The sequence below is a fragment of the Phacochoerus africanus genome, chromosome 3 (genome assembly GCF_016906955.1).
Source record: "Phacochoerus africanus isolate WHEZ1 chromosome 3, ROS_Pafr_v1, whole genome shotgun sequence".
Lineage (NCBI taxonomy): Eukaryota > Metazoa > Chordata > Mammalia > Artiodactyla > Suidae > Phacochoerus > Phacochoerus africanus.
The window spans coordinates 205,424,732-205,446,846 of NC_062546.1; the positions used below are offsets into that span (position 1 = coordinate 205,424,732).

Genomic DNA, 22,115 nt, shown 5'->3' on the forward strand with positions numbered 1-22,115 from the left:
CTGGTCTTGCTCAGTGGGTTAAGGATCCAGCGTTGCTGTGAGCTGTGGTGTAGGTTGCAGGTGCAACTCGGATCCCGCGTTGCTATGGCTCTGACGTAGGCCGGTGGCTGTAGCTCTGATTGGACCCCCTAGCCTGGGGACCCCCATATGCCGCGGGAGCTGCCCAAGAAATGGAAAAAAGAAAAAAAAAAAAAACTTAAAACTAGAGGGCGTTCCCATCGTGGTTCAGCGGAAACAAATCCAACTAGCATCCATGAAGATGCGGGTTTGATCCCTGGCCTCACTCAGTGGTTTAAGGATTCGGCATTGCTGTGAGCTGTGGTGTAGGTCGCAGATGTGGCTCCAATCTGGCATTGCTGTGGCTGTGGTGTAGGCCGGCGGCTACAGCTCCTATTCCACTCCTAGCCCGGGACCCTCCATATGCTGCGGGTGAGGCCCTAAAAAGCCAAAACAAAACAAGACTTACAGCTAATGGAGTTCCTGCTGTGGTGCAGTGGGTTAAGAACCTGTCAGCAGGCACGGGAGGTGAGGGTTCAAGCAGCTGTGGTGATGCCAGACCCTTCCCCGCTGCCCCAGGCCAGGAGCCAAGTGCTTCTGAAGTGACCCAAGCTGCTGCAGTTGGACTCTGAACTTGCTGAGCCACAGCGGCAACTCCCTGTAGTGAATTCTTTCGGATTTTCTGTCTTCTGTAAAGAGAGATCATTTTACTTTCATGCTCACCTGTCTGTCTGTCTGTCTGTCCTTCATGGTGTGTGCATTCGGGCTGGCACACCTGCATGTCACCTGAGAGGACTCTCCTTCAGCCTGGAGACGGTCCCTTCATATTCCCGCAGAGCTTGTGTCTGGGACTAAATGTCTCGGGTTTGGATTGTTGGAGGATGTCTTCATTTAGCTTTCATTTCTTTTTCTATTTTCTTTTTTTCCTTTTTTGGCTGCACTCAAGGCATATGAAGGTTTCTGGGTCGGGGACTGAATCCATGCCACGGCTGTGACCTACACCACCGCCGTGGCAACACCAGATCCTTCAACCCCCTGCACCAGGCCAGGGGTCAAACCTGCATCTCTGCAGCAACCTGAGCCGCTGCAGTGGGATTCTTAACCTACCGCGCCACGGCGGGAGCTCCTAGCCTTCATTTCGGAGGGACGTCTCCGCCGGATGGAGACGTCCAGTTCGCAGCCTTTTCCTCAGCCATTTGAAGGTGCCATTCCGTTGTCTTTTGGCCTCCACTGTTTCAGCTGAAACATCAGGTGTCTCTATTATTATTTTTCCCTGAAAAATAATGTTTTTAGCTTTTAAGATTTCTCTTTATCTTTTACACAGCAAACACAGCAAAGGTTCACTGTGCCGTGAGTTTCCTAGGTGTAGTGTTTTAATCCTGTTTAGAGCACACTGAGCTTTTTGAGTCTTTGAACTAATTTATCTCATTGGATTTGGAAACTCTGAACATTCTTGCTCAGCGATCGCTTCTTTCCCACCGTCTCCTGGTTCTCGGATGACAGTCGCCGGGCCCTCCGGCCGTGACCCTCTTCTCCCTGTTCTGTTCTTCCGTCCTTTTTGCTCCGAGCTTCATTTTTCCCGCCGTTCTGCCCTTCAGCTTGGCAATCCTGTCTTCTGTGGGGACTAGTGTCTTGTTAAACTGGTCCAACAAGTCCATGATGTCACATGCTGTGTTTTGCTCGTTTATTTTAGTTTCTGGCCACAATCGCAGCAGGGAAGTTCCCTGGACCGGGGATCAAACCCTCGCCACACAAGTGACCACGCTGGGTACTTAACCCACGGAGCCAGCAGGGAGCTTCATGTTTTGCTATTTTAGGCCGTTCATTTGATTTTTTTTTTCATAGATTCTAATTCTCTTTTGAAATACCCAGGTGCTAATCGGACCTCTTTGTCCATTCTTCTCTCTTTTTTAACTTAATAACCGTCCGTACTTTAAGCGCTTGCCGGCAGCTCCGCTGTGCAGAGGGTCGGTCATGTGCCTACTGATTTTGTTGACCTCCTGTGCGGCGTTAGGTTCCGGTCCGGCAGGCGGCCGGGGTGGGGCAGATCGCCTTGTCCCGCTTCATCCTGGCTTTAGGCGTTAGCACAGGCCCACTGCACTTTTGCGCTCACGCCTAAGGTGCATTTCTTACTCTCAAGGGCGAGTTCCCCGCCCGGGCATCTACCCGCCGAGACCGGCCGCAGGAGCCGCCTTTGGAGGGGGGAGGCCTGGGTTCCGCTCAGGACAGTGCAGCCAGTCTGCAGCCCGCTGTGGCCAGGCCAGGGCGTTCTTTCACTCCAGTACACCCAGAGGGAGGAGCAAGCGGGGGCTCCAGGTGCCCCTCACAGGGACACTGGGGTCCCAGTTCCCCATGCCACCCACTGGCACCACCGTGGCCCCAGTCAGGGAGACGAGGGCCCCCTCCCAGGCCAGAGGCCTTGCAAGGGCCTGCCCAGGCATGGACCCCACCTGGATGGCTTCCACCACCCCCTTCCCACCTGACCTCCCCTGATGGCAGCTCCCCGGCGACTCCTCAGGGAACACAGCAGTCGCTGTGGGACTTGGCCACAAGCTAACCAAGGTACGCGCCCTCTCTGGCTGGGGCCCTGACTCTCGGGACAGGTGATGCTGGGCGGCTGAATTCATGATCACGAGGCACAGGGTGTAGCTGGACGACTGGCAGTGTGGCAAAGTGACCCCCCCCCCCCCCACCCTCATCAGTTCCCTCCCAACCTTGACCTAGCTCTTGGCACCTCTTTACAGCTCCCAGGAGGACTCAGTCCCCCCAGATCTCTATGAGTGATGCTGACTTTCCCAAGGGCGCTGCAGGGGAGCTCGGCACCCCACCCACTCGCCCACCCCTGCTGCCAGAGGGCCACAGGTGCCAGCGCCTGGCCCCTTGCTCTGCCTACTCTGGCCCCAGACCCTCCTCCTCCTGCCCTTTCCTTTCAGAGCAACCAGGACCTGGCTGGGAAGAACGGGCCCATTTTCCTGGTGTCTGTTTCCAGGAGGCGGAAGGGCTGGTGGCAGAAGTTCTGACTCTGCACCAAGAAGAGGAAGGCGGGGGCTTCAGTGGCGATGGGCCAGGCTCCCTGGGAGGCAGACTACGAGCTTCTGCCCTTTGAGGGCCTGCCTGACAAGTACTTCGAAATGGGTAGGAATCGTGGCCACCGCCATGGGTAGGGAAGGGCAGCCGTGCCACTGAGGGGCTGGGAGCTGCAGCACTGCTGTCTGCATCTGCCTGCAGACATGATGTAGGGGTGGGGGTGACCGGGGGTGTCACACCCCTCAGGAGCCCCGCCTGCAAAGACCAGGAGCAAGATTGCGGGGCCTTCCCATCGTGGCTCAGTGGAAACAACCCTGACTGGCCCGCTGAGGACGCGGGTTCGTTGGATCCCTGGCCTCGCTCCGTGGGTTAAGGATCCAGCGTGGCCGTGAGCGGTGGTGTAGGTCACAGACATGGCTCGGATTCTGTGTTGCTGTGGCTGTGGTGTAGATGGGCAGCTACAGCTCCGATTGGACCCCTAGCCTGGGAATCTTCATACGCCGCGTGGGGGCGGCCCTAAAAGGACCAAAAAAAAAAAAAAAAAAAAGGAAAAGAGAGAAATTGCGAGGCCAGACTGGGGAGTGCCTGGAAAAGGCAGGCGAGGGCAGGAGGGCAGGGCCCTGGGGCCAGCTGCTGGGGCTCTCCAGGAGTTGCCTTTGTCTCCCCTCTCACCCCGGGAAGCCCGGGCCAGAGCCTCTGGCAGGCAGGGCGTGACAAATGGGGTGCACGGGCAGGCAGGCCCTGGACGTGGGTGCAGAGGCCCCCTGAGAGGTGAGGCTACGCCTAGGAGGCCTTGGGTCTGGCAAGTTGGTCTTCTCCAGCCATTTTCTCAGTGCGCACACTGCTGGACCCTGAGCAAGTGCCCTTGCCGGGTGGTGGCCTTGCCTGGGGCTCCTTCCCTGCCCGGGGTAATTGCACTTTGTGGTGGCCGACTGAGGGATGTGGGCACTAGGCCCTGCAGCCAGGGTCTCTGACAACAGAGGGAGAGTATGACCGGGTCTACCGGGAGTGAGCTGCCGCGGCCAAAGCAGAGGGTGGCAGTAGGGCTATCGGTCTCTGGGAAAAGGGAGCAGAAGGTCCCCCAGGGAGAGGCTTGCGCCTGCTCCAGGGGTGTAAACAGCTCTCCTGGCAGCTTCTCCTCACCTGGGAGGGAGGACTTCCTGCTTTGTGGGCTTTTGCTCCTGATGGGATGGTGCGAGTGGGGTCGACCCTGTGCCCCCACTGGAATCTGGCAAGGGGTCCCGGTGTTCGTTCTCCTTAGGAATTTGCTTAAGAGCCAGGAACCCCTTTCAAGGAGCCATTTCCTAGAATCAGCCCTAAATCAGAAGCGCGTTCTGCCGCCACTCCTGCCATAAGCCCATAGGATGGGCCAAGCACTGGGGAGGACAGGTGGAGTCGGGGTTCGCGGGCCATGGCCAGCGAGGCGCCTGGCAGCGACCCCCGCCCCCGTGCCCGCAGTGCCACAGTTCGGCTTCATGAGCTTCTTCGTGGCCGCCTGCCCGCTGGCGCCGCTCTTCGCCCTGCTCAAACAGCTGGGTGGAGATCCGTCTGGACGCGCGCAAGGTCGCCCGCGAGCGCCGGCGTCCTGTGGCCCAGCGAGCGCAGGCCGTCGGGATCTGGTTCCACATCCTGGCGGGGATCGCGCCCCTGGCGGTCATTAGCAACGTGAGGGCGCGGGCCTGCCCTGGGGGGCGGGCAGCGGGGGGCGGGGCCTCGGGGCGGGGCCTCGGGGCGGGGCCTCGGGGCGGGGCCTCGGGGCGGGGCCTCGGGGCGGGGCCTCGGGGCGGGGCCTCGGGGCGGGGCCTCGGGGCGGGGCCGCGGGGCGGGGCCTCGGGGCGGGGCCTCGGGGCGGGGCCTCGGGGCGGGGCCTCGGGGCGGGGCCTCGGGGCGGGGCCTCGGGGCGGGGCCTCGGGGCGGGGCCTCGGGGCGGGGCCTCGGGGCGGGGCCTCGGGGCGGGGCCTCGGGGCGGGGCCTCGGGGCGGGGCCGCCGGCGCCCGGACCTTGCTGCCGGCCTTCTCCTCGGACTTCCCGCCGTGCACCTACCGCCAGGGGAGCGGCGCCCGCGACCTGCGCGGCTCGGTCAAGTTCACGCTGGCGCGCGCCCCGGCCGCCTTGACCGCCGCGCACAACCGCACGCGCAGGTGAGGCGGCACCGGGGAGGCGGTGTCACCACCAGCCCTGTCCCAGGCGAGCAGGCTCGTTTTCTTTTTCTAATTCTTGAAGCAATTTTGGCATTTCTGTTAACAGAAGACTGTTTCAGCTAAGCTTTGGAATGTAATGACAAAAACTTGTGATATTCTCGTAACGATTTTAAGTTCTGTTTTTGTAGTTACAGCCCCCTTCTCTTTCCAGATATAGTATATATGCACTTTCCTCTTAAAAACCGATTTTTCTGGAGTTGAAACTTTAACTTACATAAGTGTTTTTGGACTTCTTGGGGCTTTTTTTTTTTTTTTTTTTTGTCTTTTTAGGGCCGAATCTGCGCCATATGGAGGTTCCCAGACTGAGGGTCGAATCGGAGCTGCAGCTGCCGGCCTACACTGCAGCCACAGCAACGCTGGATCCTTAACCCACTGAGCAAGGCCAGGGATCAAACCTGCATCCTCATGGATGCTCCTCAGATTCGTTAACTGCTGAGCCACTCCGGGAACTCCCATTTCTTGGGTTTTAATAAATTTATGCCTCTAAATTTATTTGAACATACTTTTTGGGGGGAGGTCTGTACCCAGAGCTTAAGTTCCCAAACCAGGGATGGAATCCCCACCAGAGCAGTGACCTGAGCCGCAGCAGTGACAACACTGGATCCTTAGCTCACTCTGCCGCCAGGAGACTCACATACTTTTTTCAAGCTTCATTCCACCAGCATTGATAACACTTCCATCCCTCACTCCTAAATATTTCATCACTTCAATCGTGACTTCCCTAGTTACCCATAAATTGTTCAGCAGAGTCAGTTCCCAAACGCAGAGTTGTCTTTTTGCTCCTCTCAAGAATCCTCTGTGGTTTAATTCCGTGGAGGTCAGAGAAGCTGCTCTGGCGTAAACCTCTCGTGAGTGCCGTCTTCCTTTACGGTCTGTTCAAATGGATTCTGCGTACGTTTCAAGTGAACCTAAAACGAATCCTTATTGATTGGGGAGTTCCTGCTGTGGTGTAAGGAGACCGGCAGTGTCTCTGGCACACCTGGAGGAAGGTTCAATCCCTGGCCTGGCACAGTGGGTTAAAGATACAGTGTTACCACAGCTGTAGCGTACGTCACAACTGCATCTCAGATCCGAGCCATAGCCCAGGAATTCCATATGACACCAGGCTGCCAAAAAAGGAAAAAAAAAAACCCAAAAAGCCAAAACTAATTTTGGAGCGAGATTCTACATATTCACATATTAGGTCAGGCTCCTTAATTTTACTGTGCAGGCTTTAATTTTACAGTTAGAGGGAGTTCCCATCGTGGCTCAGCAGTAATGAACCTGACAAGTATCCATGAGATTGTAGGTTTGATCCCTGGCCTCGCTCAGTGGGTTAAGGATCCGCTGCCTAGAGCTGTGGTGTAGGTCGCAGACATGGCTCAGGTCCTTTGTTGCTGTGGCTGTGGCACAGGCTGTAGCTCTGATGAAACCCCCTAGCCTGGGAACCTCCATGTGCCTCGGGTGCAGCCCTAAAAAGCAAAAAACAAGACGAAACAAAACAAAAAAACCCGCAACAAACCAAACCAGAAAATACCTAAAACACTTTGTCATTTGTTAATCACAGCTCTGGTGTATTTTATTAACTTCTGTGGCTAAGGATTTTCTTATCCATTGCTTTCTCTCTGATTTCATTTTTCCTCTAGCTGAAGTTCATCCTTTAATAGTTCTTGCAGGAATGGTGTGGCTGGTAAGCTCTCACATGTGTTTGTTTTTCTAAGTCTGAATACCTCCATCTTTGTCCTTCAAGCAGCAGGTATAAAATTCTGTTAAGAGTTGGAGTTCCTGTCGTGGCGCAATGGTTAACGAATCCCACTAGGAACCATGAGGTTGCGGGTTCGATCCCTACCCTTGCTCAGTGGGTTAAGGACCCAGCGTGGCCGTGAGCTGTGGTGTAGGTTGCAGACGCAGCTAGGGTCCCGAGTTGCTGTGGCTGTGGTGTAGGCTGGCGGCTGGTAGCTCCGATGAGACCCCTAGCCTGGGAACCTCCACATGCTGCGGGTGCGGCCCTAGAAAAGGCAAAAAGACAAAAAAAGAAGAAAAAAATTCTGTTAAGAGTTATTATCCCTCAGCTCTTTCTGAATGTTTACTTTCTGTGAACTGGCTTGTCCCGTTAGAAGCATTCGTAGCATGTAGGACTTTGTGTCGCCAGCGGCTGTCTGCCATGGTGGGTTGAACGTTTCTCGGTGAGATTCAGGATGAGCTACTGACCTAGAGCCATGTCTCGCTTGCGTTCCGGACGCGGCTCCGTTTTGTTCCTGCGGGCAGAGCCTCTGCCTGCTTCCTCCCGCCGTCTTCGGGCCCCCGCCGTCTTCGGGCCGCCCTCCTGGGGGAGCCTCTCCGTCTCCGTCTCTCAGGCGCCTTCGCACTTTGTCTCTCTGATCCTCCCCATCGCATCCAGGGTGACCTCACCGTGGGCCTCCCAGCTCCCGGGGAGCCCCTTCCGTTGCGTCTGGTGTAGCACTTGGGCTTTATCCCATTCATGGGGGACCTTTTCTCAGCGACTGTCTTCTATTGCCCAGGTTTTCGGCTTCTTTTCCCTCCTACAGAGTTGGCCCTGGTAGTGCTTTCTTACCACAACCCAGAAGTGCGGCGGCTGTGAGAGGGTGGCGAACGGCGGCTGATCGGGACGGGCCAGCAAAGCCCGGCATCTGTCACGCGAGCAGGGATGGCTGGGCAGGTGGACAGCCGACCCCACAGAATGGCATCTGCTGGACTGTCACCTCTGCTAGATAATGAGGCATCTGCCCTGCGGGCTCAGTCAGCCTGCTGGGGGACGGACAAACCAGCAGTGCTCTCCTCTGACACCCCGAGATGCGGGACTCGCCCCGCTTCCAGTGCCCTGGCCACGGCGCCCCGCGGAGCGCCACCCCTCCTGCAGGTACCGGGCTTTCAGGGGAGATGACGCCCATTACTCCCCGGCCTCCTGGAACCTTCTGGCCATCCGCCTGGCCTTCATCTTTGTGTTTGAGGTACTGGGCACCTCGGCGGGGTGGTCCCCAGCCCCTACCCCACCTGCTCGCACCTGGATAGGGGTTGGAGGGAGCAGGGAGCTGGCGCTTCCCACTGTCACCTGGTCAGACGCTCAGTCCTGTGGGCCCTACTCCTCCGCTGGCCTGTCTCCCGGCGTGAGGCCACCGGAGTGCTTCCCTGCGGAGTGTCCCGTGGAAGCTGGGGGTGGCTCCTGTGGCCTTGGCCCCTGCCCCTCCCAGGAGTTTCCTGTTCTGCACGGATGCTCAGGCCTCACTGAGAGCAGGGGAAGGCCACGCTGGGCACGTGTTTTGCCAAGGGGGTGCCCTCTGCCCCCAGCAGTGGTGTTCTCCCTGGGCCGGGTCCTCGGCCTCCTGGTTCCCGACAGCCCTGGGTCTGCGGAGGTCAAGATGAAGCGGGAGCACCCCCTGGCCAAGCAGGCGCTGGCTGAGAACGCGCCCCCAGCCCCGCACAGTCCGCGCAATCCGCTTCGTCCTGCCACCAAGGCAGACTCATCTCGCTCCTCCTCCTCCACCCTCTCCTGGGAACAGGCTCTTTTTGGGACAAAACACGTGAGAGAGGACGGGCCCTTGGGCCCAGAGATGAGGCCGCCGGGCCTCCCCAGCCCCTTCCCTGAGGCGGGCCCACTGGTGGAGGGAGGCTCGCCAGCCCGAGGCCACAGCCCCCCCCAGGGCAAACGGGCCCCCACCTGGGACGCTGCCCCCCGTCACTGCCCCCCACCCCTGACCTCCTGGGGCCTGGCCTCTCAGCTCTGGTCCTTCCAGCCCTCCCCCTGCCCGGGTCCGAGGCTCGGCTCCGGCTGCGCCCGCGGATGTGGGTCCTGACCTCACTCTGGTGCCCCCCACACCTGCTGACCCTCACACGGTAGTGACCCTCTCCAGGCCAGCCCTGCCCCTCCCTACCGTCCAGGCGGGGCCCTGCCTGCTCCCAGCACAGCCCCACTATCAGCCCCCGACCCTGGTCACGACCCGGAGTCTGCTCACCACGCTGACCCCGCCAGGGCCTGCGCCTGCGTCTCCTCTCTGCTTGAGCCCGGCCCGGCCCCCTCCAGCCACCACCAGCAGCCCCAGGCGTCCCTTGAACCTCTTCCGGTGCCGTTGCCGGCCCCTCCCAGACTCTGCGCGTTGAGTGGAGCCCCCTCCCCGCCCCCCGGGAGCGCCCCGCGGGGAGGTTGTGGGAGCGAACTGGACTTCACCCCCCTGACCATCAGACACCTGGAGGAAAGGACAGTCCAGTAACGCTGGTGGGGCTCCTTCCAGAAGTTTCTTGGCAAGTCCTGCTTAAAACTGGGGGCATGACAGTCCCTGCAGTTCGACCCTGACTGCACGTGGCACTCCCCTTCCTTGTCTTTGAAAACCACAAACTCCCAGAAACGCCGCGCCCGCCCTGCCTTCCCCGAGGGGACGCTCCTCCACTGGACAGGGGCGTCCAAAGGCTCGGCAGGTTTCAGACTGCGACGCACCCCGCCCACCCTCTCCCAGAGCTGCCCCCGGCACCTTTACATCGTCCTTGGCAGCGAGGCGTGAGGCTGAGGCACGGCCGCTGGCATTTCTCTTGGATGTGCCACTGTGCCCGGACCATTTGGAAGATGTCCTCGTTTGTGGGTGGGCAGTGGGGCTGCCTGCACGATGCCCACTCTTATCACCAGATCCCCAAGTATCTCCTCCCAGGGGGTTGCTTTTCTGTTGTTACTGCTGTTTTTAACTCTGTATTTTATTTTTTGCTTTTCTCAAGGGCCGCACCTGCGGCACAGCACATGGAGGTTCCCAGGCCAGGGGTCAAACGGGCGCTACAGCCGCTGGTCTACACCACAGCTCACTGCAACGCTGGATCCTTAGCCCACTGAGCGAGGCCAGGGATTGAACCCACGTCCTCATGGATACCAGTCGGGTTCGTTTCCCCTGTGCCACAACGGGAATTCCTAACTCCCATTTTAAAGTAAGTGTCCCAGAAGGCTGGAACCGTGGCACCCACAGGCCCACACCATCAGCCTGTCCTGGATGCTCCGTGAATTAGAGCACCTGCTGATCCACTCTGCCCGTCAGGGAAAACGCTGCCCTCAAGCTCTTGTCCAGACCGCCTGGTGCCCACTGGTGCCCCCGACAGGCAGGTTTCGGAGTGGAACTGCTGGGTCACTGGGTAAACAGATTTGTCTTTAAGCGGTGGGGGGAGTGAGGTCAGGGCACCCCCAGCAGGCACAGCAGCCCAGAGACAGGCAGCCAGCTTCACTGTGTCCTCCACGGGCCCCGCAGCACTGTGGCTCCTGTGGGGGCTGTCAACACGGGGCTGAGAGCCACAGGCAGCTGGGAGATTCACACGGAAGCCACAACTGCCTCTGGGCGTCGGGAAGACACCCCTGGTTCCACGAGGCTGAGCACACACGCGCGGCGCGATAAGAGGAGTCTCGGCGCACTGCATCTGGTTTCGGGTTTTATTTTAGCATGTATAAACTTCCAGTGTCACCCGTATTCATGAGCCTTTACACATGTTTGCATGTTATCTCCAAATTCCAAAGTTAAGGCCAAGGGATGGATCGCAGCTACGGACACAGACGACGTGGAAGACATTCGGCAGGGAGGGAACGGACACGCACGCCGGTCCCGCCAGGGCCCTGCCTGCAGCGGCGGAGGCCGCAGCAGACAGGCCCCGGGCACGGTCGTCTCGGGACGCTTAATGACACCCAGCGACGGCGAGCGGGACCCCAAACGGCTCAGGAAGGGGAGGCTGCGTTTACGACATTTAGCAGTAAGTGCGCATGTGCAAAACCTGTCGTGAGAATTAAACATTTGCCTTGGGCAGGGGGCAGGGCTGGATGCTGCGGAAGAGACCGAGGGAGGAGCAGGTGTGGGCAGGCGCCGGGAAGGCTCGGGACTCGTGCGCGAGGAAGAGGGCGTCTCTCTCTCGCTCGTCAACTCTACCCAGTTCGGGGCGGCCCGGCCCGCTGAGCGGAAGCAACGCCCTTGCCTTCTACCCCGTTTATGGGGCCTACACACACGGGCACACGGAAGGCTGCTGGGGCTCCCGGGCCCTTGCGGAGGCAGCCACAGTCAGGCTCGGGGTCAGCGAGTCTCAGTCCCACTCCGGAGCTGCAGAGCCGAAGGTCTCCAAGCTCGTTTCTGAGCGTGAGAAACCCCGGGGGGTGGGGAGTGGGCGCCCAGGGCACAAGGCGGCTTCTCTGGGAAGTCGGTACCTGGGGTGATACTGAGAACTGGAGAGTGGCCCAGTCACTCGCGGGGCAGAGGCAGGGACCCAGACGGCCAGAGGTGAGGGCCTGTCCTTGGTTTTCACGCCACACGACACAGGCGTCTCTGCTGCCAGGGCCCCACCCTGCCCTCACCCCGACTCCCCAAGGCCTGGGGCCCAGCCCCTGGGATGAGATGAGCCCCCCCACCCCACCCCCCGGCCTCCTGCCCGGGAGCACCGGGCCCCTGGTCCAGGCTGCCAGCCTCTCTCTACCCAGGACCAGCCAGACTGCCTCCTGAGCAAGCGGCAGAGGGCGGCCGGGGTGGCACGTGCACTCCCTGCTCTGGACTGGCGCACTGGCCACCGGCCGCCCGTGGGTGAGGGAGGGCGCAGCCCCCCAGCCCCCAGGCCCAGGGAAAGGTCCGAGTGCTGGGGAGACGTGGCCGCCGGCTGAGGTAGAGCAGAGGCGAGGAGACTCGGCACTGGGAGCCGGAGGCTGGGGTCCCGCCCCCGTTGGCCCTTCGCCCGGGCGATGAGACCAGGCAGGGCTGAGCCAGGCCCGTCTGAGACGCGGCCCTCCCTTCTGGCCTCCTGGTGCCCGTGGCTCTGCGGCCGCCCAGCGCGACCAGGCCTCCCTCCCCACCCTGGGGCCTGGGCAGGCGGGCCGCACGGCAGCTGGAAGGAGGCTCAGGACCAGAGGCGGGGGCAGCGGGAGCTGGGAAAGGAAGAGGGCAGACGTTTTGGCTTTTAGAAAGTCAAGGACATTTATTTCCTGAGGTCGTGACACAGGAAGTGGACGCGGCCGCAGCTGCAGCGCTCTCCCGGGGAGGCCGGAGCCGGGGCAGGCCGGGTGGATGACGCGGGCCTCCGCGGGGCTCGTGCGGCCGCCGCCCCAGCACAGAGGTCGGGAGCAGAGCCTGTGCCGGGGGCGGCCAGGCCTGAGACCCGGCCGCCAGGGCGCGGGCCACGCCGGCTTCGCTGTGAGACCTCGGGGAAGGGGCGTCGAGAATTTGCGGAGGGTCCAGCCGCTGGGTCGGATTGAGACGGACCATCGGGTGGCGGGTTCAGGTCAGCAGGCTGGAGAGGTTTCTGCTTTTCGAGCATTATCGTTTGGGGCCCCAGGGGAGGGTCTTGGGGGCCACCTGAGCCCCGAAGCTGGGGAACTCCTCCGAGCTGCTCATGTCGGGGGCCTGCGGGGAGAGAGCCGCTTTAGGGAGGGGCCGCCTGCACGCGCCCGGGCGAGGCGAGCCCAGGACGGCGGCAGAGGCTCACCTTCTCGCTGCTGCTGGCGGTCCAGGGGGCGTCCCGCACCACGAAGCCCCTGGACGGCGCCTTGGCCTCCTCGTGGGCCGGGGGCTTCATGTACAGCTGCAGCGCCTCGGTGTCCACCACGTCGGCCAGCTGTGGGCACGGGCGGGCAGGCGGGCGGGTGGGCGTCGGTTTGCCGCGGGGGCCCCTGCCCCGCCCGCCCCCACCCCCGGCCCGCGGTGCCCCCGGGGACTCACGTATTCCTCCTCCAGGTTGAGGATGTGGTCGATGGCTTCCTCCACGTTCTCCGGCAGCCCCGTCACGGTGACGCAGTTGGGGTCGGGGGCCCCGCTCTGCGGGAAGCGAATGTCCACCTGGAAGGAACAGGCACAGCCGCTGCGACCCCGGCCGACCCCACGGCTCCCCGTCTGGAGCCTGAGTGCGCGCGGAGCCCAGGCGGAAGCCCCACGGCCCCTCGACCAGCCCCGCGGAAGGAAGGGCAGGAAGCCGGGGCCGCGCCCCTGGCGGGCTGCCGCGGCCTCACCTTGAACTCATCCATGATCTTGCGGATGGCTTTGCCGCGGGCACCGATGATGCGGGCGTGGACGCGGTGGTCGAGTGGCACGTCCTCGGAAACCATCTGCTCGAGCTCCCCCACGATCTTCAGGATGGCGTCCCGGGCGGCCTCGGTGTTCTTCTCGTAGCCCGTGATAGTGATGTGGTCCTGCGGCTGCGAAAGGAGAGCTGGGTCGGCAGAGGGGTTCCTGCCCGGCCCCATGCAGGGGACGCGGTCCGGCGGGCGGACGCCAGCAGTGAGGTGCTCGGCTCGCCTTGCCGGGCAAAGCGCCCCGCTCAGCAGAGACGGGGTGGAGGGGAACACGGGGGAGCGCCGCCCACCCCTCCCGCCTCCCCGGGGACGCACGGACACACAGGCGGCCCGCTCCAGGGACGCCCTCCGTGGGCCCGCAGCTCTGCCCCACCCCTCAGGGGAACGCGCCAGGCCCCTCGGGATGGGCAGAGCGAACGGTCACTCAGGGCGGAAGGACGCCAGGAAGGACAGCCTCAAGCCGCGTTCCTCGGCTGGGAAAACGATGATGCCCGCGCGGGGAGAACGTGGCACGGCGGAAAGGACCAGAGGACAAGAACGGAAACTCGCAGAACTCCAGGTCACACCAGGACAGCGGCCAGGGACCCCTGCCCCGGTGAAGCAAAGGCAGACAGCGGGAGACCCAGAAACTTCCCTCGCCCACCAACTACACAACAGCCACAGACAGACTGCAAGTGACGCACGCGTCTCACAGGCAGAGCTGTGGATGAAGAAGACACGACCGCTCGACCCCACGTAGCCCGGGGAAGTGAACTACAACAGCCTAAATGCTAGCCGGTGACCTAAAACATTGATGCTTCTGCGGAAAAATGGAGGGAAATAAAATGTAGCGAAGACAAGAGATCCAAAAGCTAAATTCAAGATCAAGAAGATCAAAAAAGTGACAAATGAAGGAGGGCAATTCCATCATTGTTAATTTTTGCTTTTTAGGGCCGTACCTGCGGGGTTGGACGTTCTCGGGCCAGCGGCTGAGTCAGAGCTACAGGTGCCTGCGGACACCACAGCCACAGCAACGCTGCCGGTTACACCACAGCTCGTGGCAACGCCAGATCCATAACCCACTGAAGAAAGCCAGGGATCGAACCCACATTCTAAGGGATACGAGTTGGGTTTGCTACCTCGGAACCACAACGGGACCTCCAGGAGGACAGTTTTATAAACAGAAGTACCTAACAGGCACAGCAGTAGGAGTTCCCGCTGTGGCAGAGAGAGGGTTAAGGGCCTGGCATTGCTACAGCTGCTCTACAGGTCACAGCTGTGGCTCAGATCTGATTCCTGGCCTGGGACCTCCATGTGCCATGGGGCAGCACTGCAAAGAAAGCCCCTGGCGAGGGTGAGTGAGGGTCAGAGCAGGGAGCAGAGAGGAGGCCAGTACGGAGGCCAGCGCTAAGAGACTGGGGAGGGAGGCAGGTTCAGCAGGCGGCCCGCCACGAAGCCCAGGCACGGGCAGAGGCTTGTGGGATATGCTGGCCAGAAGGTTCCAGTGACTCACTGCCCGGCACCTGGGCCAGCAGAAGACCAGGCAGAGACCAGCTCCGCTTACGCACGGCCGGGCGGGGAGGTGGCCCCCACCGGACCTGGGTCCGAGAGGGTGGGAGCCCAGAGGCAGGGCTGCGGGACAGCGCCCCAGGTCCTCAGGGCGACACGACGGGTCCAGGAAACCTCACGCGGGTGGCCTGGGCCAGAATGGGGTCCAGACCCCAAACCACACTCAGATCCTCAGGGACCTGCCCGTCCGAGCCCTGCCCTCTCTCTGCCCGCCTGGGCACCCCCGAGCGCCTGGCCGCCGTCCCCGGGCCTGGCGCCCCTGTGCCCGGTGGTCCTTCGTACCTGGCTCCCATCGTCCTTATCGGGAAACTGGATGTTGACGTCGTGCTCCAGGCGGATCTGGGTGATCACCGCCCCCTTCCGCCCGATGATCTTGGGGTGGTACTTGGGGTCAACGGTGACGCTCAGCTTGAAGCTCCGCAAAGCCTGCAGACGAGACCGGTGAGCGCGAGGCGAGGGGCGGGCGCCGCCTCCGTCTCGGCCTCCAGCACGGCGCGCACCCCGAGCACACCCGTCGTCAGCTCTGGAGCCAGAACAGCCTCTGTGCCCCCTTCCGCCGTCGGCTCTGGCCTGACAGCCCAGAGCCAAGGGCACAGATCCTCAGAAGAAGGGCTGCGGTTGTGGGCGGGTGGCCCCAGGCCGGGCCGCTCCCCTGACTGCGCAACGGAGGCCAGAGACGGGAGCCTAAGGACAACACTGCTCCGGGTCTTTGGGCGCCGGGGCCCGAGAGCCAGCGCAACGGAGCGCAGATGCTGCGGGACGTGCCCGGCCAGGCGCTCAGCTCGGCCTTGGCGGGAGGACGGACCTCCGAGCCTGCGGCCGGCCTGGGCCGGCGACTGGCGAGGTCCATGGGCCCTGCCCCATCACCAGACCCCAGGAAGGTCCCCGGGCGAGGACCCCGTTATCCCCCCGGCATCAGAAACGGGCCCCGGGTTCCCGGAACCGCTGCCCCTGCGTGTGCCGCCCCTGCAGTCCTCCAAGCGCCGGCGCCACACAGGGGCTCGGACAGCGGGGCAGCTGCACTGGGGAGACGGCGGAGCCCTCTGGCACCCCCTGGACCGCACGGTCACCCGCGGGGCCTTTGCTGGCAACAGCTCCCAGGCCCCCGGCTGGACTTTTCCTGGGAGGCTGGAGGTATCGCCAGTGTCCGCAGATTTACCTAAATAGCCATCAACTTGAAGTCCCAACTGTGTCCCCATCACCTTAAAGAGAACGGATGGCCCTGTCCCCACTGCCGCTTCCCCCCAGCCCCCAAGACCTCTGGACGCTGGCTACTCAGTGGGGCCACCTGGCTCTGTCTCCCGCCACCTGATGTCACCAGACGAGGAGCAGCCCAGGCGCTGGACGCCTCAGCAGGTCTGGCACCTCCCACGTGTCGTCAAGGAGGTGGCCCGCAGGCGCTCACCCGGTCTTCCTGCTCCGCCTGCAGCTCCTTCACCCGCTCCAGCAGCCCGGCCTTGGCCCGGTCCAGGTTGGCAGCCAGGCCCGTGATGGCGATGACGCCCGACTGCAGCTCGGGGGCCGGGACGTGAATATTCACCTGTGGGGGGGACAGGCTGGTGCTCACCGGGGCCCGCAGCACGGGCTCGGGTCTCCCTGCCCACCCGTGGGGGTTGGCGAGCCATGGTCAGCGCCCGCCCGTCGCTTGGGCCAGGGACACGGCGGCGGGCTCGGGCCGGGAGGTGGGGGGCCTGTCCCCAGGGAGGGCCGGCGGCGGCAGGGCCCACAAAGCGGCTCCACCTCAAACTCGTCCATCATCCTGCGGATCCCGCTCCCCTTCTGGCCGATGATGTACCGGTGGAGGTCAAAGGGCACCTCCACCTCAATGGTGACGGGAACCAGGGCCTGCGGGGAGCGTTGGGGTTAGCCCTGTGAGAACCAGTGCTTTCTAGACGCTTCCGTACCGTTCCACCCGGACGGAGGCTGCCTCCGCCTCTGGCTCGGCACAAAACACAGGACCGGATGTGGAGGCCGCCCTGGCGGCAGCGTCTCTCAGCCATGGGACCACCGGCTCCTCCCCAGTCCCCACTCCAGCCTCCACTCCAGCCTCGGCCACACCCTCCACCCCTGCCACCTGCTCTCCCCACAGCACTTCCTGCCACTCGACACGGGACAGACCCCCTCCTCGGCTGTCTTCGTCTGCTCTGGCAGGGCCGCGCTGAGGACAGCACCCCCGTGGGTGGCGCTCAGTACGTACACGGACCAGGTCCCGTCACCGTCAGCAGCACAGCACCGAGGGGGAGTCTGAGACCAGCCAGCCCTGCAGTGCCAGCCAAGGCCCTCAGGGTGCAGGGCTGAGGGGACAGGTGCCCCCCCCCCTCTCCTGACCCCCAGGGAGCAGAGCCTCTGACGCACCTCAAGGGCCTCCTTGGCGGCCTCGCACTTCTCCTTCCGGCCGGAGATGGTGATGATGTCGCATCTCCTGGGGGAGCCGGGCTCGGCCTCCTTCCCGTCTCTCCCCTCCCCGGGGTCGTCGCCGTTCTCCTGGACGGCTGGCTCGGTGCTGTGCGCTGAGGGAGAGAGAGAGGGGCAGCTCGACCTGCGGGGGGGCGCCAGCCCAGGACGCCCTAGGCTCGCAGCTCACACGTGCCCAAGCACCAGGCGAGCGTGAGCGCTGGACACAACAGCCTAGGGCACCACGACCCATGACCCTGGCCTGAGGTGAGGGGGGAGGTCAGCTCTCAGGCTGCTTTTGTCCTTTTTAAAATCTTTTTAGGGCCGTGCCCGCAGCCTGTGGAAGTTCCCAGCCTAGGGGTGGAATCAGAGCTGCAGCTGCCAGCCTACACCACAGCTCACGGCAATACCGGATCCTTAACCGCCTGGGCAAGGCCAGGGATTGAACCCACGTCCTCTCGGATACCCGCCAGGCTTGTTGCCGCCGAGCCGCGACAGGAACGCCTTTTCTTTTTTAAAATTAAAGCACAGATGGAGCCCCGACTCGACCCCCTAGCCCGGGAACCTCCGCATGCTGCAAATGCAGCCCTAAGAAGAAGTAATAAATAAAGAACGGGTGATTTACGGCGTGGGGCCGATTCCTGCTGCACCACCAAGTACTCAGTCAGAGGGGTGTGTGCGTTCTTTCGCACGTTCTCGTCCACCGTGGTCCACCCCGGAGACCGCAGAGCGTCCCCTGCGCTGCACGGCAGGACCGCGCTGCTCCCCCATCCTAAGCTTCCACCAAAGGTCTCTCCGCGATAACGTGCCTTGCTTTGCGGTCGGCTCTGCTTGCAATCGAAAGAGCAGGCCTTGCTGTCTCGTGCTTCCGGTAAGCGTGACGTACCTGGCCCGTCCACTCACCTTTCCTGCACATCTATCTTACATTCAAAGTCACTTTCCTCTGGGCACCTTGCAGCTGAGTCTTGCTTTCACGGGGTGGGGGAGAGCACAAATTTGCCTACGTCTCCACACTGTTCTGTGCGACCCTTCTTGAATGTGGAGTTGTTTCAGGATTGGAAAGCACACATTCAAGTGTGAGGCATAAACGTGACAAAAGTGATCTAACTAGGCTTCTACTCAAAACAGCTGTCTCTCAGGGGACAGGACAAGCTCCAGGGAAGACAGGACTCCGAGTGCAGGGCACAGGGCAGCAGAACAGGGGAAGCCCTCCTCGTTCCAGTGCAGGCCTGAGACACTAGCCGGATCCCTGTCCCAGCACACATCCTCCCTGACCACGGGCTGCCCCACCCCACCCCCAGAGGTACCAGCACAAGGTGACAAGCAGGACACCCTCCAGCGGCTCAGTGGCCACCTCACAGGGGACAAGCCCCACGGGGCAGACGGGCGGGCAGAGAGAAGCTGCTGCTGTGAACAGAGCCCATCACGTGGGCACTCAGAGGCCGGGCAGCAGCTTAGAATCCCTAGAACACTTGAAGGGCACCTTGTCTCCCTGGAGGCAGCCAACACAGCCCACTTTCTAGGGACCAGGGAGGGACCTGGGCCTCTGAGAGCCCCCAAGACAGCTGGACACCCGTGGTGCAGCACTGCGAAGGAAGGGGCTTCACTGCGACACCCGCCAGCTGCCCGCACCCCCCTCCCCAGGGGCGGGCCAGGCACACACCCACCTGGGTTCTCCTCTCTGTCTGGGAATTTAATCTGAACGTTATGGTCGCGAGTTATCTGCTGGATTCTGGAACCTTTGGGGCCCATGACCGAGCGATGGAACTTCTGGGGAATGGCGCACTCTATGGTCACCTGGGCTTCCTGGGGGGACACGGTGGCAAGGTCAAGTCCACATCCCAGCCTTCCCAGCCACTTCCCCCGCCCCCGCTGCTGAGGCGAACCCAGAGCTGGACGGGGGCAAAGGGGAGGCCGCTTTCTGAGAGGTGCTCTCAAACCGCAGCACAGAAGGCACTGACGCTGGCTACCAGCTGGGACCTACCAACACCCCACTTCTCTACTGGAGGGCCCCCTGGGCCACACGCGTGAGGGGCTGCTAGGTGCCATCCCCAGTGGCATCGTTAGCCAGGTGGCAACTGGAGGCTGGGCTGACTCCACGAGGGCGAGGCTATGGGGACTGGTCCAGAAAGCCCGAGGTGCTTCCACCCGGCTTCTCCGGGGGGAGGGCAGGCGGGAAGGAGGCTCCGAGCCGGAGCCTGGCACCTGCGGAGAGGCCATGCGGGGCTGCCAGCTGGCCTGCCTGTGGGAGGGGAGGCAGAGGCGGCACCCACCCAGGCGGGGGCCTGGACCCCGCCAGCCCCGGGCGCCTACCAGGTCCTCGATGATCTCCTGAATGCGCTTCTTGGCCGCCTCCACGCAGTCCTTGGCCCCCTTCAGGGTGACTTTGTCGCTCTGCGTGCCGGAGCGGGGGAAGCTAACCATCACGCCGCCGTACTCCTCGGCGATCTCCCGCAGGACCTGGCCTCGTCGGATGACAAAGTGACGGTGGTGCCTGGGGTCCACCAGCATGAAGTCCTCAACCACGTTGTCCTGCGGCCACGAGACGGGGCGAACGTGAGCCCGCCGCCGCTGGCGCCGCGGGCGCCGCCGTGCCGGCCCCGCCCCCACCAGGCCTCACCAGGTTCTGGATCAGGGCCTCCAGCTCCCGCTGGGCCTCCCGGACGGCGTCCTCCCTGCCTATGATGGTGATCAGGTCCTGGTCCTTGTCCTCGGCGGCGGGGAAGATGATGCGGGCCCCGGTGCTGTCGCGCACCTTGCGGATTTTGCCGCCCCCTTTGCCGATGAGGAACTTGTGGTATTCCGGCTTGGCTCGGATGTCGACAGTGAAGCTCTTGGTTTGCTGCAGAAACGAACCCCGCGTACGGCGGCCTGAGGGCAGCGGCCCGGCCCCGGAGTAGGCGGACGGGGACCACGGGGACACACTGTCGCCGCCCCTCTAAGCGAGGCTGCACAGACGGACCCCAGACCGTTCTGTGTTCCCCTCTGAGCTCAGAGACACGGAAGAGGGAACGGCGGTAGCGACCAAACGTGCGCAGGCTGCACTCCAGCCGCACCCGCAGAGGGGCCGAGGCGGGGGTGGCCTGGGGCTGCACCCGCCTGGCAGGCAGCCCTGGCCACACACAGCCCCCAGGAGCGGGCGCCCTCAGGCCTGTCAAGCAAGCAGGGTGTGTGCACCCACAGCCTCAGGCCTGGAGAGGCCCAGGGCCACCCGCGCCCCGCTCGGCGGCCTCCCTGAGACGCCCGCGGCGCCCCGCCCATGGCTGACAAGCCCACTCGGTGTGCCCCCTGCCCGCCTCTTGTTTAGACGGCGGGCCCCCGAGCAGGAGCGGACGGAGGGCATGGAAGTCGCCAGCGTGCTGCAGGGTGAACTGAATCAATTCTCCTACCTTTAAGCGCAGCCTTCACAAGACACCGCTGACGCTCACAGCGCAGCACTTGAAAAAGCTACGCGTTAGGGGAGCCCAACCTAGCAACGCGACACAGACCATACATCCAAACCACGTGGGATTCGCCTCGGCAACGCAGGGCTGCGTGCCCAGTGCACCAATCTAACCTCCTCTAGCAAAGGAAAACCCAGGTGAGCCAGGCAAGGGACCACTCTAAAACCCACTCCTGACAGAAGCTCTCCGCAAACCCGGACAGAAGGCGCTTCCTCAACCCGAGAAAGGCACCTGCTCGAGGCCCACGGCTTGCCGCACACACCAAGGGCCGAGGACGCTCCCCGGAGCCACCAACAAGCAAGGCCGCCTGCTCGCAGCCCGGCTGCTTTCCACCGTAGGGCCACACAGCGAACAAGGCGCACGGGCAGGCGGGCGGGCGGACGGACGGTCAGAGAGAGATGCAACTGCCCATCCGCAGACGGTGTGCTCAACATCCCAGCGTCACAAGGACCCACAGACCACCCTGGCACGAACAAGCGAGCTTCGGAGCAGATGCTCGCCGCAATAGCTGAAAGCCCAAACGCCTAAACAGTAGTACCATTTGTCACACCATCACCAACCAAAACAGACGCCGAACAAAACGTGAATGAGGTGTTCACGCTAAAAGCTACACAACGCTGATGAGAAATCAAAGCCTTCAACAACGGAAGCGACGTGGACCGGAGGTTCAAAACTGCCAAGACAGCAATTCTCCCCAATCCATCTTTAGACTCCCATAAGCCCAGTCAAAATCCTGTAGGATTTTTGCCTCTGGAAATTGACCAGCTGGTTCCAAAATGCATGTGGAAAGGCGCGGGATCTAGAGCAGCCAGAGCAATTTCGAAAAGCACAAAGCTAAGGACTCCCCAGAGGCCCATCGCCCTGTGTCTAGCTGAAGTGGGCAGACTCCAGAAACAGACGGGGCTGAAGAGGGTCACGGAGAACCCTGGTCACATGACCTTGATCTCCGTGCTGGTCCCACGGATGCGTGCTCACCCCACCTCACAACTCCCTGTGAAGACCTCCTGCACACGCGAGGGAAAAACCCAAGCGACAAGCCCAAAGGCAGATTTTCTAGGCCGAGCCCGTGGGCGCCCGGCCCCGAAAGGCCCTTCGGCAGCAGCAGGTGTACGACGACCCTCCCCGCGGTGCTCACCTTCTCCTCCGCCAGGTGCAGGAGCTGCTTGCGGGCCTTCTCCACGTCGGAGGAAGGGCCCCTGATGACCACGGTGTCGCTCCCTGAGCCTTCCACGGGGAAGTGGATGTGGACGCCGCCGCACTCCTCCATGATGGAGCGGATGAGCCGGCCCTTGGTGCCGATGAGGGCGTTGTGCAGCCGGGCAGGGATGGCGACCTCCACCTCGGCGATGTTGGCCTGCGTCACACACAACACAGGGGAGCCTGCGTCACACACACCACGCGGAGCCGAGCCGAGATGCCACGCCAAGGGTTGATCCCCCGTAAGCTGGGCCCCTGCCTCCGGTCAAGACGCAGCAACAGGACTGGATTCATCGTCCA

At 62.5% G+C, this 22,115-nt stretch overlaps 2 protein-coding genes across 7 annotated transcripts in view; one reads left to right on the forward strand and one right to left on the reverse strand.

Annotated features, from left to right (window-relative positions):
- Positions 1-3,056: 3,056 nt before the first annotated feature.
- ANO7 (anoctamin 7) lies at positions 3,057-9,900 on the forward strand. The gene is made up of 4 exons (XM_047770271.1): positions 3,057-3,157; positions 4,557-4,689; positions 5,074-5,165; positions 8,086-9,900. The coding sequence occupies exons 1-4, from the start codon at positions 3,057-3,059 to the stop codon at positions 9,017-9,019; spliced, it is 1,260 nt and encodes a 419-aa protein (XP_047626227.1). The 3' UTR covers positions 9,020-9,900.
- Positions 9,901-12,116: 2,216 nt separating this feature from the next.
- The window catches only part of HDLBP (high density lipoprotein binding protein), a 67,737-nt gene continuing 57,738 nt past the window's right edge, over positions 12,117-22,115 (reverse strand). For all 6 annotated transcript variants that reach the window (XM_047774002.1, XM_047773997.1, XM_047773999.1 and 3 more), the window contains exons 17-28: positions 21,754-21,972; positions 19,796-20,017; positions 19,489-19,707; positions 18,843-18,981; positions 17,137-17,291; positions 16,522-16,626; positions 16,187-16,321; positions 15,064-15,207; positions 13,171-13,356; positions 12,884-13,000; positions 12,651-12,779; positions 12,117-12,568 (exon numbers count right to left, since the gene is read on the reverse strand). In XM_047774002.1, the coding sequence (XP_047629958.1) occupies positions 12,482-12,568; positions 12,651-12,779; positions 12,884-13,000; positions 13,171-13,356; positions 15,064-15,207; positions 16,187-16,321; positions 16,522-16,626; positions 17,137-17,291; positions 18,843-18,981; positions 19,489-19,707; positions 19,796-20,017; positions 21,754-21,972 (1,857 nt within the window). In that variant the 3' untranslated portion in view covers positions 12,117-12,481. The remainder of the gene's footprint in view (positions 12,569-12,650; positions 12,780-12,883; positions 13,001-13,170; positions 13,357-15,063; positions 15,208-16,186; positions 16,322-16,521; positions 16,627-17,136; positions 17,292-18,842; positions 18,982-19,488; positions 19,708-19,795; positions 20,018-21,753; positions 21,973-22,115) is intronic.

Excerpts from the sequence above, each read along its gene's own strand:
- ANO7 (XM_047770271.1), top strand. The coding sequence starts at position 3,057 with ATGGGCCAGGCTCCCTGGGAGGCAGACTACGAGCTTCTGCCCTTTGAG. Across the intron at positions 4,690-5,073 it reads CCCTGGCGGTCATTAGCAAC|GGGAGCGGCGCCCGCGACCT; the intron begins GTGAGGGCGCGG and ends ACCTACCGCCAG. Across the intron at positions 5,166-8,085 it reads GCGCACAACCGCACGCGCAG|GTACCGGGCTTTCAGGGGAG; the intron begins GTGAGGCGGCAC and ends CCCCTCCTGCAG.